The sequence below is a fragment of the Corvus moneduloides genome, chromosome 2 (assembly GCF_009650955.1).
Source record: "Corvus moneduloides isolate bCorMon1 chromosome 2, bCorMon1.pri, whole genome shotgun sequence".
Taxonomy (NCBI): domain Eukaryota; kingdom Metazoa; phylum Chordata; class Aves; order Passeriformes; family Corvidae; genus Corvus; species Corvus moneduloides.
In genome coordinates, this window is record NC_045477.1 from 88,516,855 (window position 1) to 88,531,574 (window position 14,720).

The 14,720-nt window shown below is 41.2% G+C and overlaps 1 protein-coding gene across 2 annotated transcripts in view; it reads right to left on the reverse strand.

Annotated features, from left to right (window-relative positions):
• The window catches only part of LOC116440014 (cohesin subunit SA-2-like), a 58,930-nt gene extending 44,241 nt beyond the window's left edge, over positions 1-14,689 (reverse strand). Inside the window, exons 1-8 of one of the 2 annotated variants that reach the window (XM_032100229.1) lie at positions 14,581-14,689; positions 14,298-14,466; positions 10,490-10,697; positions 9,841-9,925; positions 9,082-9,228; positions 7,544-7,640; positions 6,460-6,536; positions 503-574 (exon numbers count right to left, since the gene is read on the reverse strand). In XM_032100229.1, the coding sequence (XP_031956120.1) occupies positions 503-574; positions 6,460-6,536; positions 7,544-7,640; positions 9,082-9,228; positions 9,841-9,925; positions 10,490-10,515 (504 nt within the window). In that variant the 5' untranslated portion in view covers positions 10,516-10,697; positions 14,298-14,466; positions 14,581-14,689. The remainder of the gene's footprint in view (positions 1-502; positions 575-6,459; positions 6,537-7,543; positions 7,641-9,081; positions 9,229-9,840; positions 9,926-10,489; positions 10,698-14,297; positions 14,467-14,580) is intronic. The other variant, XM_032100228.1, reaches the window with a different exon arrangement.
• Positions 14,690-14,720: the final 31 nt, after the last annotated feature.

The following is a 14,720-nucleotide window of genomic DNA, read 5'->3' on the forward strand; positions in this document are numbered from 1 at the left end:
TGGACAGTAGAAAGACCACCTACAACTTCAGGAAATATCTTCTTTATCACCATAGCTTACTCCTCAATCTGAAAAGCAGCACAAAATACACAAAGACCTCCCTCACTTTTTAAGAGCATTTCTACTGTCCATGTTTATCACACTGGGGTACTGTTTAATGGTAATATGCATGCTGTAAATATATACCATATAGGCATATACCTAAATTTAGGCACCTAACTTGGGATTTCCTTAGATTCCTTTCACAACCACTAGAGAAGCAACTCTGCTTCCAGAAACCAGTCAGATTAGGCCCATAACGTAAGTTCTTCCAAAGAACTATTCAAATCACTCAACAGAGTGATGTGAGCTCCCGTTCTTACTCAACCTGGAAATATTTCCTTCTTTCATACAGAGTCTACAGAAAGAGAGAAAAGTCAAAATGAAGCGCCAACAAGGAGTTTAGATCAATTCCCCAGAGAAAAGGCTATACTACAGTTGTGGAGAACTACAAGAGCCCTACCATGTCCACCGGCCAAGTAACTGTCAGGATCCAAGGATAGGCCATGAATTTCTTGTACTGCAACCCAGTTTCCTGTAACACAGGAGGCAAAATTTTGAAAGCTTGTTAATGAAATGGCACAGAGAATTAATGGACAAAAGCATTACAAAACATGCAAGATATTTCGAAGGCCATTAGAACTTCAAACAGTGTGTGTTACAGGTGACCTACACAATCCAAAATATTATGCAATATCTAAATCTTTCTCATCTGGGTTTTGGTGCTTTTTATAACCAATGACAGAAGAAAAAAATACTTTTTATATAAAACCTGAGTTGTCTTGTTACAAATAGGAGATAACTTGTTTTCAGAATTTGTAAGCAAACATATACAAGGTTTCATTATTAATTCTAAGACATGGCTCCTCAGCAAGTCTAAGTATATATCCCTTTTCAACATTTGGTACCTAGATACTGTAAAATATCTAAACCCTAAAAAAAAAATTCTGAGCTTTTTCAAATTAGAGATAAATGTTTTCAGCACTAGTGTGACTTGATTCAAAGATGTTTTCTCAGCTCTGCAATTATTCCAAGACAAAAGGCATGAAATCTAGAGTTCTTCATCAGTTCAGTGAAGCTCAAGTATTTTTGTCCCCATCTAGCTGTACAATTATGCACAAAACTCTTCCCTTCCTAAATGTTTCAGCAACAAAATGGGAAAGGGAAGAAAAACTACTTAAGAACAAAGAACTGCAAGAAGTAAATGTCACAAGCAGGAACAAAAGCAGAAGAGAGAAACAGAGTACCTTAAAATAGAATAAAAACATAAAACAGTGTAAAGACAAGACTGTCTCATCACTGAGGAATACCACAGCTCACAAAGATGAAATAAATGCCTCAATGACCACATTAAAGCCATTATCTGCTTCCAGTATCAGTACAAATTTTCACAGAATTACAGAAAGACTGAAATTGAGAGGGACTCTTTGAGATCACCTAATCCAACCCCACCTGCTCAAGCAGGGTTAGCCAGAGTAGGCTGCCCAGTGCTGTGTGTGACCAGCACCTCTGCTCTCAACCCCTGGTGACGTGGTTAGCATAACTAATGCCATTTTAAGTAGCAAGCAGCCCTTCTCTGTGACCAAGCAGGTCATGTATTCATTCACTCCCTCTTCCTCATTACGAGGCCCTGAAGGTCCTGTGAACCAAGCAGACAAATCAAACAGATTAATTCCCCTCCCTCATAGTCTCATGGTTCCTGGATGCCAGGCCAATTACTCCCTGCCTTGAAGGTCCCAGGCATCCAGCCAGGGAGGTCATGGTGATGAGCCAGTCACAGAACAGGGAAGCATCATAGCACCCAGAGCACTGTCAATAAAATCAAGGTACTGCAAGGCCAAAGTGAACTTTGACCAGAACTCCTGCTGGACAGTGAGACCTGAGCTATGTTATAAATTCTATATTATGCTATTATATTGATTCTGCTTGTAGAAATCCTGTGCCATTTTAATCATAAATTCTGTGCTATACTAATCATAACACAGTGTTAAGAAATAAAGCTTTAATTGTAACTACAATTGGTGCCATCAACATTCTGTCAAAGATCCCTAAAAGTACATGTCTGTTCCCTCAGTGGCAGGTGATGCCACGTGCAGTCAAATAACATCTTCAGAGACTCCACAACCTCTCTGGGTAACCTGTTTCACTGTCTGACCATCCTCACAGTAGAAGTTTTCTTGTGTTCAGCTAAAATTCTGTACATTTCAGTTTGTGCCCATTGCCCATCTTGGCTTGCCTTTGTGCTCACTGTCTCACTGTGCACCATTGAGTGGAGTTGTGCTTCCTCTTTGTCTGACACATGAGGTATTTTAACATATGGCTGAGAATCCTGAGCCAGCTTCTTTACAGACTGAACAGGCTCAATTCTCTCAGCCTCTCCTCATATCAAAGATCATAAATCATCTTTGTGGCCCTTCACTGGACTCACTCCAGTAAACCCATCCCTCTCTTGCTCTTTAAGGTCCAGAATTTGACTCGGCACTCCAGATGTAGTCTCAGTAGTACAATCAGAGAAGAAAGATCACCCGCCATGACCTGCTGGCAATGCTCTGCCTAATGCAGCCCAGGAGGTTGTTGGCCAACTTTGCTGCAAGGGTGTGTTGCTGGCTCGTGTTCATTTTGTCACCCACACAGAGACCCTACTCTGAAGAGCTGCTTTCCAGTCAATCAGCCCCCAGTGTGTAGCAGCGCACGGGGTTATTCATCCCCAGGTTCATGGGGTTTCCCGCTGTAGAACGTCATGAGGTTCCCCTCTGCCAAACTCTCCAATCTGTTGAGGTCCCTCTGAACAGCAGAACAACTACCCGATCTAGCAGCTAATCCTCCCAGTTTTGTATCATCTGAAAACTTGCTAAGACTAAACTCTGCTCCAGCTCATTATTAAATATGTTAAACAGCACTGGCCCAAATATCAAACTGGGGTAGAGCACTAGTGACTAGCCTCCAACTGGACCTTTTGCCACTGATCATTCTCCCATAGGCCTGGTTGTTCAGCCAGTTTTCAGTCCACCTCACTGACCACTTCACTAACTCATACTTCACCACCATGCCCATGAGGACATTATGAAGGACAGAGTTTAAAGTTTTACTGAAGTCAAGAAAAACAACTTCTGCTGTTCTCTCCTCATCCACTGCTGGGGTTTTAGTTGTCCTCCTGGTTTTTTTTCTCTTAAAGGAATTTTCCCCATACATGTTGCCAGGTGTTACAGTGCGGATACTGTAACACACGTATCAAACAAGGAGGCCCATGGAAAAGAAATATATATGGACTGATTCTTGATAGATGTTTCAGAGAAATGTTTATTTCTCCAGCTACATGGCCGGGATTTGCTGAGGAGCTGAGGCAATCATGGGACCAGAGGGTCCCTGCCCACACAGGGGAACACAAAACAACCAATGGGAACGAGGCTGACCAGGGGCAGGGAAACCCCATGTCTCCCCCCCAGGGCCCCTCTTCCAGGGCCACATGGCAGGGGGGAAGGAACCCCGACAGCCAGGGGACAAATTACTGGGTGCTTAAGAAAAACAAAAGACCTAGCCACAGAGGTGGGGTGCATCTGGCTACTCTCTTTCACCTGGGTTTGTGGGCAGCCAGTTCTCGGTGTTTGGATGGAGAGAGAGGCTGCTTCTTCGGCTGCCGTCCTTCTACCGGAGAGACCCCGGGATCCCAAGCCCGCCTTCCCTGCCCCACTGGGAGCCCGGCTGCGGCCGCCTTGCCCCGCCGTTGCTTTGAGCCTTCACTACTCTGTAGCCCTGCTCACCCTGCCTGCCCAGACCTCCAGGGGTTCCCACGGCAGCTCCGCAGTTTGGATACATCTCGTCTGCCACATGGGATTTGTGGTCATCCCTGCCGTTCCAGCCTGCTGTTCCCGAGAGTCCGGGATCAGCTGCCCAGCAGTTTGTGAAGCCTTTGTTCCATCCTTCCCGGGATCCCAGGGCACCGGTGCTGCGTGCTCCCCGAGCTCGCTCCGGAGCGCCCCCTGCAGCCGCGGGGGAACCATCGCACCTGCCCTGCTCACCGGGAGCCGCCAGCGCCCCTGCCGGCTGCGAGCGGAACTGCACCCGAGGGGAAAGGGCCTGACAGCCAAGAAGGCTGGCACTGGGTTTGTGATTGTTTGCTGTTACTGCCAGAGTTGTTGTTGTTTTGTTTGACTTGTTATACACATATAGATACATAATAGTAAAGCACTGCTATTCCTGTTCCTCCTGTCTTTGCCTGAAAGCCCCTTAATTTCAAAATTATAATAATTCGGAGGGAAGGGGGTTGCATTTTTTTTCTTCCATTCCAAGGGAGACTCCTGCCTTCCTAGGCAGACACCTGTCTTTCAAACCAAGACATCCACCAAATTACTCTCTTCGTTGCAGTTTACTATCATGTTGGTTAAGCACTATTTCCCCTTTGTAAATCCACGCTGACTACTCCTGATCACCTTCTTATCCTTCATGTGTTTGGAAATTACTTCCAGAATTAGTGTTTTCTTCACCTTCCCAGGTGAGACTGATCAGTTTGAGTTTGCCAGATCCTCCTTCTTGCCCTTCTTGAAAACAGGAGTGATGTTTGCTTTCTTTAAGACTTCAGGAACGTCTCCCAGTCACCACAACCTTTCAACCAAAAGGGACCTCATGATGACTTCAGACAGGTCCCTCAGCACTCCTAGGTACATTCCATCAGAACATACAGTTTTACACAGGTTCAGTCCATTTAAGTGTTACCTAATCTGGCCCTCCTCCACAGAGGGTAAGTAAAGTACTCTTCGCTCCAGACTTTCCCTCCGGTCTTAGGGACCTGGTATTTCTGAAAGCCAGTCTTACCATTAAAGACAGAAGCAAAGAAGGCATTGAGTACCTCAGGCTCTTCTGTGTCCTTTGTCACAAGGGACCCTACCTCATTTAACTGTGGGCCCATGTTTTCCTTGGGCTTCCTTTCGCTATTGAGGTATTTGTAGGTTCTTTTCTTGTTGCCCTTCACATTTCTTGCCAAACTCAACTCCATTAACATTTCCCACCAACATTAGTGAGGATTTTAGGAGGAAGCATTGGTACAAGGATCTAGTGCTGCTATTAATTAACTGAACAGCAATGCCATGGTCGAATTACTGAAATCATCAAGAATGAACCCTCTGAATGCTAAAAACAAACAATAAAAATCCAAAGGCAAGATGGTATCAAGCAGATATCTGGCAATATTCTCCACTCTCATTACTACTTTCATTATTACTGTCATTAGTTTTCAAAAAATGTTTTTGAAATCACAGTAGTCCCATATGGCACTATTTCTCAACTAACTTAAGCCACTAACTTACATTTCCATCTTATTTATGAAAAAGATAAGAGAGAACTTACTTTCTTTACAGAACATGAAGAATACAGCTTCCAAGGCAACTGCAGAACCTGCCTTTTTGCCCACCAAGACAGGTGAAAAGGTTACAGAGCTGTAATACTTCCAGGCTGATGATAACACTAATCACATCTTTGTATCTGCCAGAGCGCCTGCACTACCATGAGTGTTATTCAGGGCTAATTTAGTTGGCAAAGAAATGCCAGATTACTAATTCATATGGCAAGACACATATCGGTTCACTTCTGTCAAAAATCAGCCCAAGTGCTACTACACTTCTAACATGAAGACAACTGTGTTGGCAAATTCATCCTCTGTGGGAATTTCTACAGCAGCTGGTCTTTGAGAAATGCTCAGTTAAAACAAGGCTGATGGCTGCTGCTTGACAAATCAATTCAGAGGTGACAAATATGGGGAAAAAATATCACAGAAGCAACTGTGAGAGCACTGCAGAAAATTTCATGTTGCCATTAGTCAAGGAGCAGTCAAGCAGTGAAACAGCAATGTAAAGCTATGCACTTTTCTTAACAATCCACAAGAAACGAGATACTATTTTCACAATTATCTAAAAATCTGAAATGCATTTTTCTTCTTCTATATGACAAAATACAGTAATAAAAAATCGTAATTGTCAGTAAAGCAGAAAGAACGTATTCAAATAAAAGTATCAGCTAAAAATATCTTTGAATTAACTTATCAGTACTCCATATTAGAATTTTTTTAAAGGACCCATCAACCAAATACCAAAGAAACCATTTACCTGTGGCAATGCTGCATTGTATTTACCTCTACAAAGTCACTATCAAAAGAATTCCTAAGAGAAAGATTCAGGAAGACTGCAGTCAGATAGCCCTAATAAAACTCTCAAAATAAAAGTCACTTAGAAAAACCCCATAACCTACTGCTGCTAAAATGGGTCCTTAAACACCAAATTTCTCTTGCAAAAAACCAGGTTTATTTTCCTACATTAATGAAGTGGTACAGAGCTCCTGATAAGCAGCAGGAATTCCATCCATGCTGGCTATTAAGGTAGAGCCTCTTGTTTATATAAAAAAGACACGCAAAATCAAAGCTGTGCCTACCTTATCAAAGGTCTCTGTCATTTTTCGCATGACATCCTTCTTGTGCAAACTTTGAAACATCTCTGCAGTTACCATGCCTAAAAAAGTAGTGTTTTAAAAAGAATTACTGACAACTCTACAACATTATTCAAGTCCAAACCACAGTAAGGACTTTATTAAATTCAGAAACACCAAAGAAAGAGGAATTCTGTTTTATATGTGTACATTGGTACGGGCAACATTATTTATAAAGAGATACACAAATTAATTGATAGGAAAAAGTACTGATGAACCAAAACTGAAATTCACATTAGAGAAGAATGCTCTGTACTGTCTGGAAAGGCTATTTTCTCTGTTCTTTTATTTACTTCAAGGACTGACTAAAATTTTGCCCACTGCTAGTCAAAAACCCCAAAGTATTTCCCATATGAGAAGGCATATTAGACAAAGACCTAGAAAAAAATTGAAGTGTAAAAGGTACATTTCTAGCTGCTTAAATACACTCAGAAGTTTCAAACTAACAGGACAGTTTTCTTCAAACTCATACTTGACATCCTGAAGCACTTCACTAGCAGACTGTCCCCAGAAGTCAGTGCCCCAATGTTTGTTATGAAACAGAAAGCTTCACAACCCCCTAGTAAAAGCAACTGCAATGGAGCAAGAGATTGCTTTTCTAGCCACCAAAGCAGGGAGCTGAATTTGCTAGCTGCTTATTCTCAAACAAAGATACAAGCAAAACAAAAGATACCAGGAAATATAAAACAAATGGCAACTGAAACACTGGATTTTAATTAGAACACTCATCAAAAGCACTGTCCCTATGTGGGGATTCTGCAAAGCAATGTGACATGCCACTTCAGAAACCTGACCTTGCAAACCTTGTTCAAATACAACTCTCAGAGCTGGAATGCTGCAAGCACAGCGTCAAAGAATTTAACCAGCAGCATTCTTCTCTATTTCGCCTGCCCATCTGGAGTTCGTCTTAACGAACAATACAGATTACAAGTACACGATTTACTGGAGAGAAAAATTCCATTTCAGAAAGCACACTTCAGACTACTCTCACACACAGACAGTGGAAAGGGCTATGGAAAGGGCAAATTACCTTGACAGCCTGAGCACTGAATGAAGAAGTTGATGAGATCCAGAAGTGCCACATTCCTGTCTTGTTTGTAAGCTTCAATCCAGTCAACTACTACAGACTAGAACAGATTAAAGAAACTCATTAGTCAGGAAGTGAACACAGTTTGCTGCACTCCACTGAGGATACCCATAATAAAGACAAAAACTAACATTGCTCCATCTCCATTAAATTACAAAAACAAGAATAAACTCCAAGCAATTCTGTCCCATATCTAGTAGTTCTAAAGACTCTTTCAAGTCTTAAACTGCTTTAGACAATGTTGCCTTTCACAGATGCTTTGCTTCCTGTTAACAGGGAAAATAACCACAGTTTTAATAAACGTAATATAAAAAAAAAAACCTGTCCTCCTGAATTCTTGCTAGCACTGAAGAATCACTTTAATCTAAAAACAAACAAACAGAACAAAAAATCCACACGCACATTTAGCCTCTGCACCATCTAATAATTAGTATTATACTAGCAATTTATCCTGGAAGTTCTCTTTTTCACTAGTACTTGATTCGTGCAGTAGGTTTGAAACAGTTCACATACTACACATAAGCCAACAACAACTCCAAATTTCATCTGTAGGGTGGTACAGCCTACAAACTGTAAGCGACATGGATCTCCTGGGACAAGCCATCCAGGCTTCAACCCACCAGTAGTTCCATACACATCGAATAAATTCCAGCAGCAACAGAACTCAAGCTCTGCTGCCTTTCCAAGACCTTCCCATGATGGCTGGCACAGTAGAAGCCAAGCTCTTCAGGCAGCTCTATTGAAGTTAACACAGCTGTAGCACAGCAAAAGCCATCCACACAAATATCTTGGAAAAATGAAGGTTTCGCATCCAAAATATGAATGTGCACACACACACACACACACACTTTGCTTACAGACACTACACACTAGAGACATATGTATAGCTCTATCAAAAAACATCTGGGTCTCCAGATTTTGATACACATATACAAAGACAATATATACGTGTGCTCACAGAATATGGGGAGGTGGGCTTCCTCACATTGAAGAAAGTTGTTAACTATATGGATGCACAGGGAACCTGGCTATTATGCAAGCTGCTGGCAAACTGCATTTGCACAAAGGTAAAAGAAAAATATCAAAAGGCAAGCACAAGGAGGGGGGGGAAGTTTAAAAAAAATAGGAAAGGCCTGATTTTCAGAATCCTGGACAACAAAAATTTGCTGCTGATGAATTTTTTCTTCATTTTTTTAAATAACTAACTATCTTTTTGTATGTTCAGGCATTGCTTTAGGAAGATCGGTTTAGGTACGATTTCCTTCCTCTTTTTAAATATCTGACAGCTACCTTTTCACTAATTTCTTGAAGTTGCAAGATGTTCTTTCCAAGAGCCATGCTCACAGCAGTTTTCCAATCAAACATGTTTCTTCCCCACCTAAGCCAAAATTTAAATGTTCCACAGTATAAATAACAGAAATGACCACTGTTTATCCATCCTCCCTCCACCAAGTGCTTTCAGAACGTAGTGCTAGGAATACCTGCATGGCCTGCTTCCCCATGCTAACCACTTCAAACAAGGTAACTGCCTCAACCACTTGGCCATTCTGCAGCTGGCTCACTCTTCTGTTACCAGTAGAATTCCTCCTTATGTTTTCACACTGTTCTCGGACCTTCCGCTTCTCTCTCTGAAACGAGACAAGTAAACAAAGCATGTGAGAAAACACAACACACAACAGATACAAGTTTATTTTGCTCTTACTGTAATCATTTCCTCAGGCTGCTCAGTTATGCCCCAGGGGCCCCAACAAATCCTTACCAAACACAACCATACTAATAGGGAATGAAAGAAAGGATCTAACAGTTTGAATTTTTTCTCTCAACAATGAGTTATAACCATAGCAAGACATAACAGAAAAGAAGCTTCTGTACAGTTGCACACTACCCAGAAGGCAATTTTCAGTGACAGCTGTCAGTTCTGAAGAATACAAAGCAAGCACAGAAGCTCTTCTACATCTTTTCACTCATAGGTTAAACTCACTACCTACAAATTAACATCAGCTGCACACAAAGCACAGCAAAGGAAAAGCACATGCTGAAATGAGCTGACGGTTCAAAAGCCAGCCTTGAGGCTCTGCTGCCAATGGAATTTGAGGGTCAAGCTGTATCCAGTAACTAGCTTTTAGATGCACTGTGACTGTGGTATGTAATACCCCATTTTGTAGCAACTGAATGAGACACAAAATAAACTCCACAATTGAAAAGAATTAAAACTTTTAAAAGCTTTAAAATTGACTTACTGGTGTTTTCAGGTTGCCATTTCTCACACAGTTGCCATTCTGCGCAGCAGACTCTGGCACAGTCTCATCATGGACAGCATTCTCTCTAAGGTGTAACAAACATGTTGAAGGGGTTAGCAGTCAGTACACAGAACTACACACTTCGGGACAAAAGCAGAAGAAAATAAAAGCAAACACGTGTATTTTAGTATTTTTAATTAATTGTTTGGAAGTGGTGACATTTTGTCACTAAAAACCAAACAGCTAACTTTCAAAGCACAACAGAAATTTGGGGCCTTTTTCAGACTATTGGCTTTCCTTTAAGATATGCAGATAATTAGAAAACTAGCAAAGCTATCAAACATATCAAGGAAGTATAAAATAAGTAAATGAAACAGAAAGCTAATGTTGACTTAATGCAGCCTTTGTTGACTTAAGAGCTTTGCACTATGAACCAATAACACAAGTATGCATTCACCCTGTGGGTGGCCCTAAGCTAAACAAGGCAGTAACATTTGATGGGCATTTGAAGGGCAACACCTAAAATGAGAGGAATAAATTGTTTTATTTTGCTTATAAAACATGCTGAAGAAAAAAAGACACATAAAAAACTTCACTTTCATGTCATTACTAACATCATGGAGGAATAATTTTATAAAAAAAGATGCACCTTCTGGGAGATCTGAAGCCATACATTTATCTGCAATGAAACCATGCCATTTTTCATCAATCCCAATGCTAACACTGTGCTTTGCCAAAGGTCATGTTTGAGTAGACGAGCTGGATCCCACTTGTGCAGCAGGTCCAGTACTGGAAGCTGGCTGCAATGGCCTCCTTTTAAGCTACAGTGGCCAGGACATGAAGCCAGTTGACTTGTACTACAAGAAGGCATAAAAAGAAAGTAAATATGAGAGTGTACAATTACTTCTATTTTCGTGATACTACTGCAACAAGAGAGTGTACTAACACAAGTGACCACTTTACAAACAAAAAAAACAGTGTATTACACTATCAGATGCAGCCTACTCTCCAATATCCAGTGCTGGCTAACACAGATGGAGAATTAACTGTTCTATGGATGCAGAGACAGCTCAACTCCACCTAGGTTTATCAATGCCAGATAAGCATCTTCTTCCCAAGATTTTGCAAAGCAAAATCTGAGACTGAATAGCATTAGCTGCAGGACCAAGATCCTGATGTTATTTTGTTGGTAAGAGCAGAGAGAAGTTTTTATTTAAACATGTCTCTGTTTACTTTTTCGATCTATTGAGGCACTTCAAGAAGTGATGTAGAATGAGGCTTCCAAAGACTCCTATAAAAATTCTATATAAATATAAAATCGCACAAAAGTATGTAAAATTTCTAAATACAATGCTTACCTTCCCTACAGAGAAAAGTCCCATGAAAGTTAAATTCCATTAATTACTTGTTGTAGAAAAGTTCAAAATGTGCCACAGTGTTTGATAGGTGGAAGCAAGGAAAATAATTCAGGATGAACCAATCCTTATACCAGCTGTCTGGACTTCTGCATGTGGAGAGTGGGATAAACTATAGCCCCCAGATGAGTCAGCATTCTATACGGAATCATTCACAAAAGTTTTCAAATGTCTTCTTTAATTTAAAATTGTGAGCCACTGAGATTAAGTATTCCAAGTACCACCAGAGACTTCCTCGCTGAAAAGAACAAACAGCAAGGGACAGCAATACGTATTGCTTTTCTGATGCCAGTTTGCTCTTCCCAGATTCTTCTACAGACCACAAAACCAAAAAGAATCCAAACATGTTTGTCAAGGAGCTGTTTCTCCTATGTGTTTAAATCCTTTCACTCTTGATTTCAAAGCAGAATGCAACACTGTGGGGCTGGACTAACAGGTACTTACTTGCACTGTTTCACTGGAACTACAACTCAGGTGCCAGCCAGCACCATAGTAACATGGGTTACCAGTTTCTGCATTGTACCTCAACATAACACTCAACACACCTTCAAAACCTTTTCCTGAATTGTTTACAAGTACTATTTAGCAACTTACTCCATCCCATAATGAAGATAAATGCATTGCATTTGATTATAGAAACTGTATTTGAGTCCAAGTTGTTTTAAAACATTTAAATAATTCAAAAATCAGAACTGCTGCAGGACAGTTCCGTCAAGGACTTGTCTGATCACGTACTGCCTTTAGTATCTCTGTCTAGAACACACTTCTTTGAAGGTTTAATTCATGCCTCTCTTTCCCAAGAACATCCTGAAGGACAGCACTCTGGACAGTATCTACTGGCCTTGTGCTATTTGCTTAGTCTCTTCTGTCAGACAAAATGTACTTGTAGCAAAAGGGGCCCAACAAAGTAAGGAAATGCCTGGCATATGGAACAGCATGTTACCAAAGCTCAGCAAAATCTGCAAGAGTGGGAAGACCACAGAACTACAGTCCCCTCATGCTGGGCTACCAACACCAAATGAAACTCATCTGGGGTGAAACCTGTTAGAGTAACTGTCACACATGACACTAAACATCCATCTTAAACTCTCAACAAATTTAACTAGGCACCAAATGCTAATATTAATTAGTTTCTGAACTGATTTGGTTACCAGTGCATTGCAGCACATAGCTATGCCCCGGGAAGCACTGGGCAACAACAGACAATTTAGACAAAAGTAGTTGTTTTTTAAAATCCAGATACTACTTATAGTCATGTTTCTCCTTTCTCTTCTTTTTTTTTTTTTTTTTTTTTTTTGGTAGCTTTTAATACTGTCATTTCCAGTAAGGCTATTCATAAGGCAGGCACAAGCACTTGCAGAAACTAGACCAGCACCTAGAAACTGAACCCCTTGAAACCACTGAGCAATTAAACAGGATATTTAATGGAACTTTTATTTGCACAACTACATTTCTGTTGAAGAAACTGTTAAAAGAATTAAGACGTCCTCTTATCTTCTTAAGCAAAATAGAAACTACTCTATCTAGTTGAGGAAGACAGAGGGATCACTTCTGCAGCAATCCCTATACATAACTCCATTTAACATCTTTTCAATTATAGGAGTGCAACGGTAGGTTTGACAAATTTTGAACTAGCTGGGGTTTTTTTCCTCCCCTTGTTATTCTACACCATGTTGAGCAGTTCTGCACTCATATATTCACTGCCTCATGCACTGGAAGAAACAGGTCTTAGCCATTTAGTTTGCTTCCATCAGCAACCAGCAAGGAAGCATAAGCAGAATGCCATTTCTACTTCCACCCTTATACCCTGTTACATATGGCTCAGATACTCATTTTTACCTTGTGTTCCTGCCACAATATGGTCCTTTCACTAGCACTTGAAGTATTACTGATAAGATAAAACACTTGAAGTACAAAGGAAGCCAAGTGCCACATCTAATCCTCAGACATGATACTACTGTGATAACTTCTGAACTCAGTTTTCTTAATAAACATTTAGAACAGATTTGGTGACTCAAACTTGAAAAGAAAACTACCTCTTTACCAAGGAGGTAATATATTCCTTCTGCTGTGGGACAGGAACAATTAATCTATGTTACTGAAAGAATCCTACCTGTACATTTTTAAAATTCTAAATTTCAAAACAACTGATTCATCTTTTAGAAGCAACATAAGAAGCTCCAGTAAGCAACTGCCATGTTCCTGCCTAACACTTCTGAAGCTAAAAGGCTGGTTTCAGATGAAACATACTGGAAAGGACATATGGGAAGCTACACATCATCATAGGCTACAACTCTCAGCTTTCATTAGAGCACAGTGAAGCAAAATATGAGAAGCAAATTGGATCAGAAGGTGACAGGATCAGCAAAGACTGGACTGCAATGAGTTCAAAGCATGCAACACTGGACATCTAAGAAGCTGCACTCTTTGAAACCAAACAAGACATACCCAAATGTTTTAACTTTACCTTTTAATCATGTATATTTATTCTAGTAGAACTTCTAATTACCATTGTCAGTGCATGACTGACAACAATATGAATACTTTAGATCATCTCAACTGATGACTGAAAAATACATTATAAAAGGAAGAAGACTTGATGCATCCCTGATAAAAAACAATATATAGAGAAGCAATGCCCCCATCAATGCCTACAGGAAGCCTACAGACTACTTAGCGCTCTTCCCCCTCAGCATCCCCAAATTCCCCACTGAATGGAGCACATGCACTCACAATTAATCAGCCTTTTTTTTTGAAGGCAGGTTCATTTCCACTGAGTGAATAAGGCACAGAAAAGCTTGTAAGACCAACGTCCCTGTCAAACAGCATTAAACACTACATTAAGAAAATGCTAAACAGTACATAAAAGGAAATAAAATGAAGATGTTAGTAAAAAAGCACAATGCACAGCAAATCCGTTTTTTCCCCTTTCCACCCAAGACGACAGACTGTAGATTGCCGCGGTATCTGCAAGGCACAAACCCAAGGGACTGCACCCTAATTTACCAATAGATTTTATAGGCAACCTGTGCCGGGTCTTACTTTTGGCTGGGAAGGTTACTGGCTGCGTTGGGCTCGGCTATCATTTCCGCTACATTATTTCAGCAGCACAAACAAGCCGACACGACCTTCTGAGGAATTTTCACCGAAATGGAGAGTGTTAAAAACTTAACAGCTCTTCGGCTTTTGCGGGCGGAACAGCGGCCGAAAACTGTCAAGAAAGGTACACAAAGAGACTAAATTCCAAGCAAACCAAAGCAGAAACAGCCCCTCTCCCTTTCCCCCGGCCGCAGGGGAGGATGAATCAGAAAGAAATTAAACCTACCGACACCGCCGCCGTCCTTCCCGGGCGCTGCCCGGCGCGGCTGGCCCGGGCCCGGCACCGGCCCGGCGTCAATCACGGCCGCGCTGGGCCCGGCAGGGGCGGGGAGCGCTGTCGCATGGGCGGGCGGCGGCGCTTCCGCA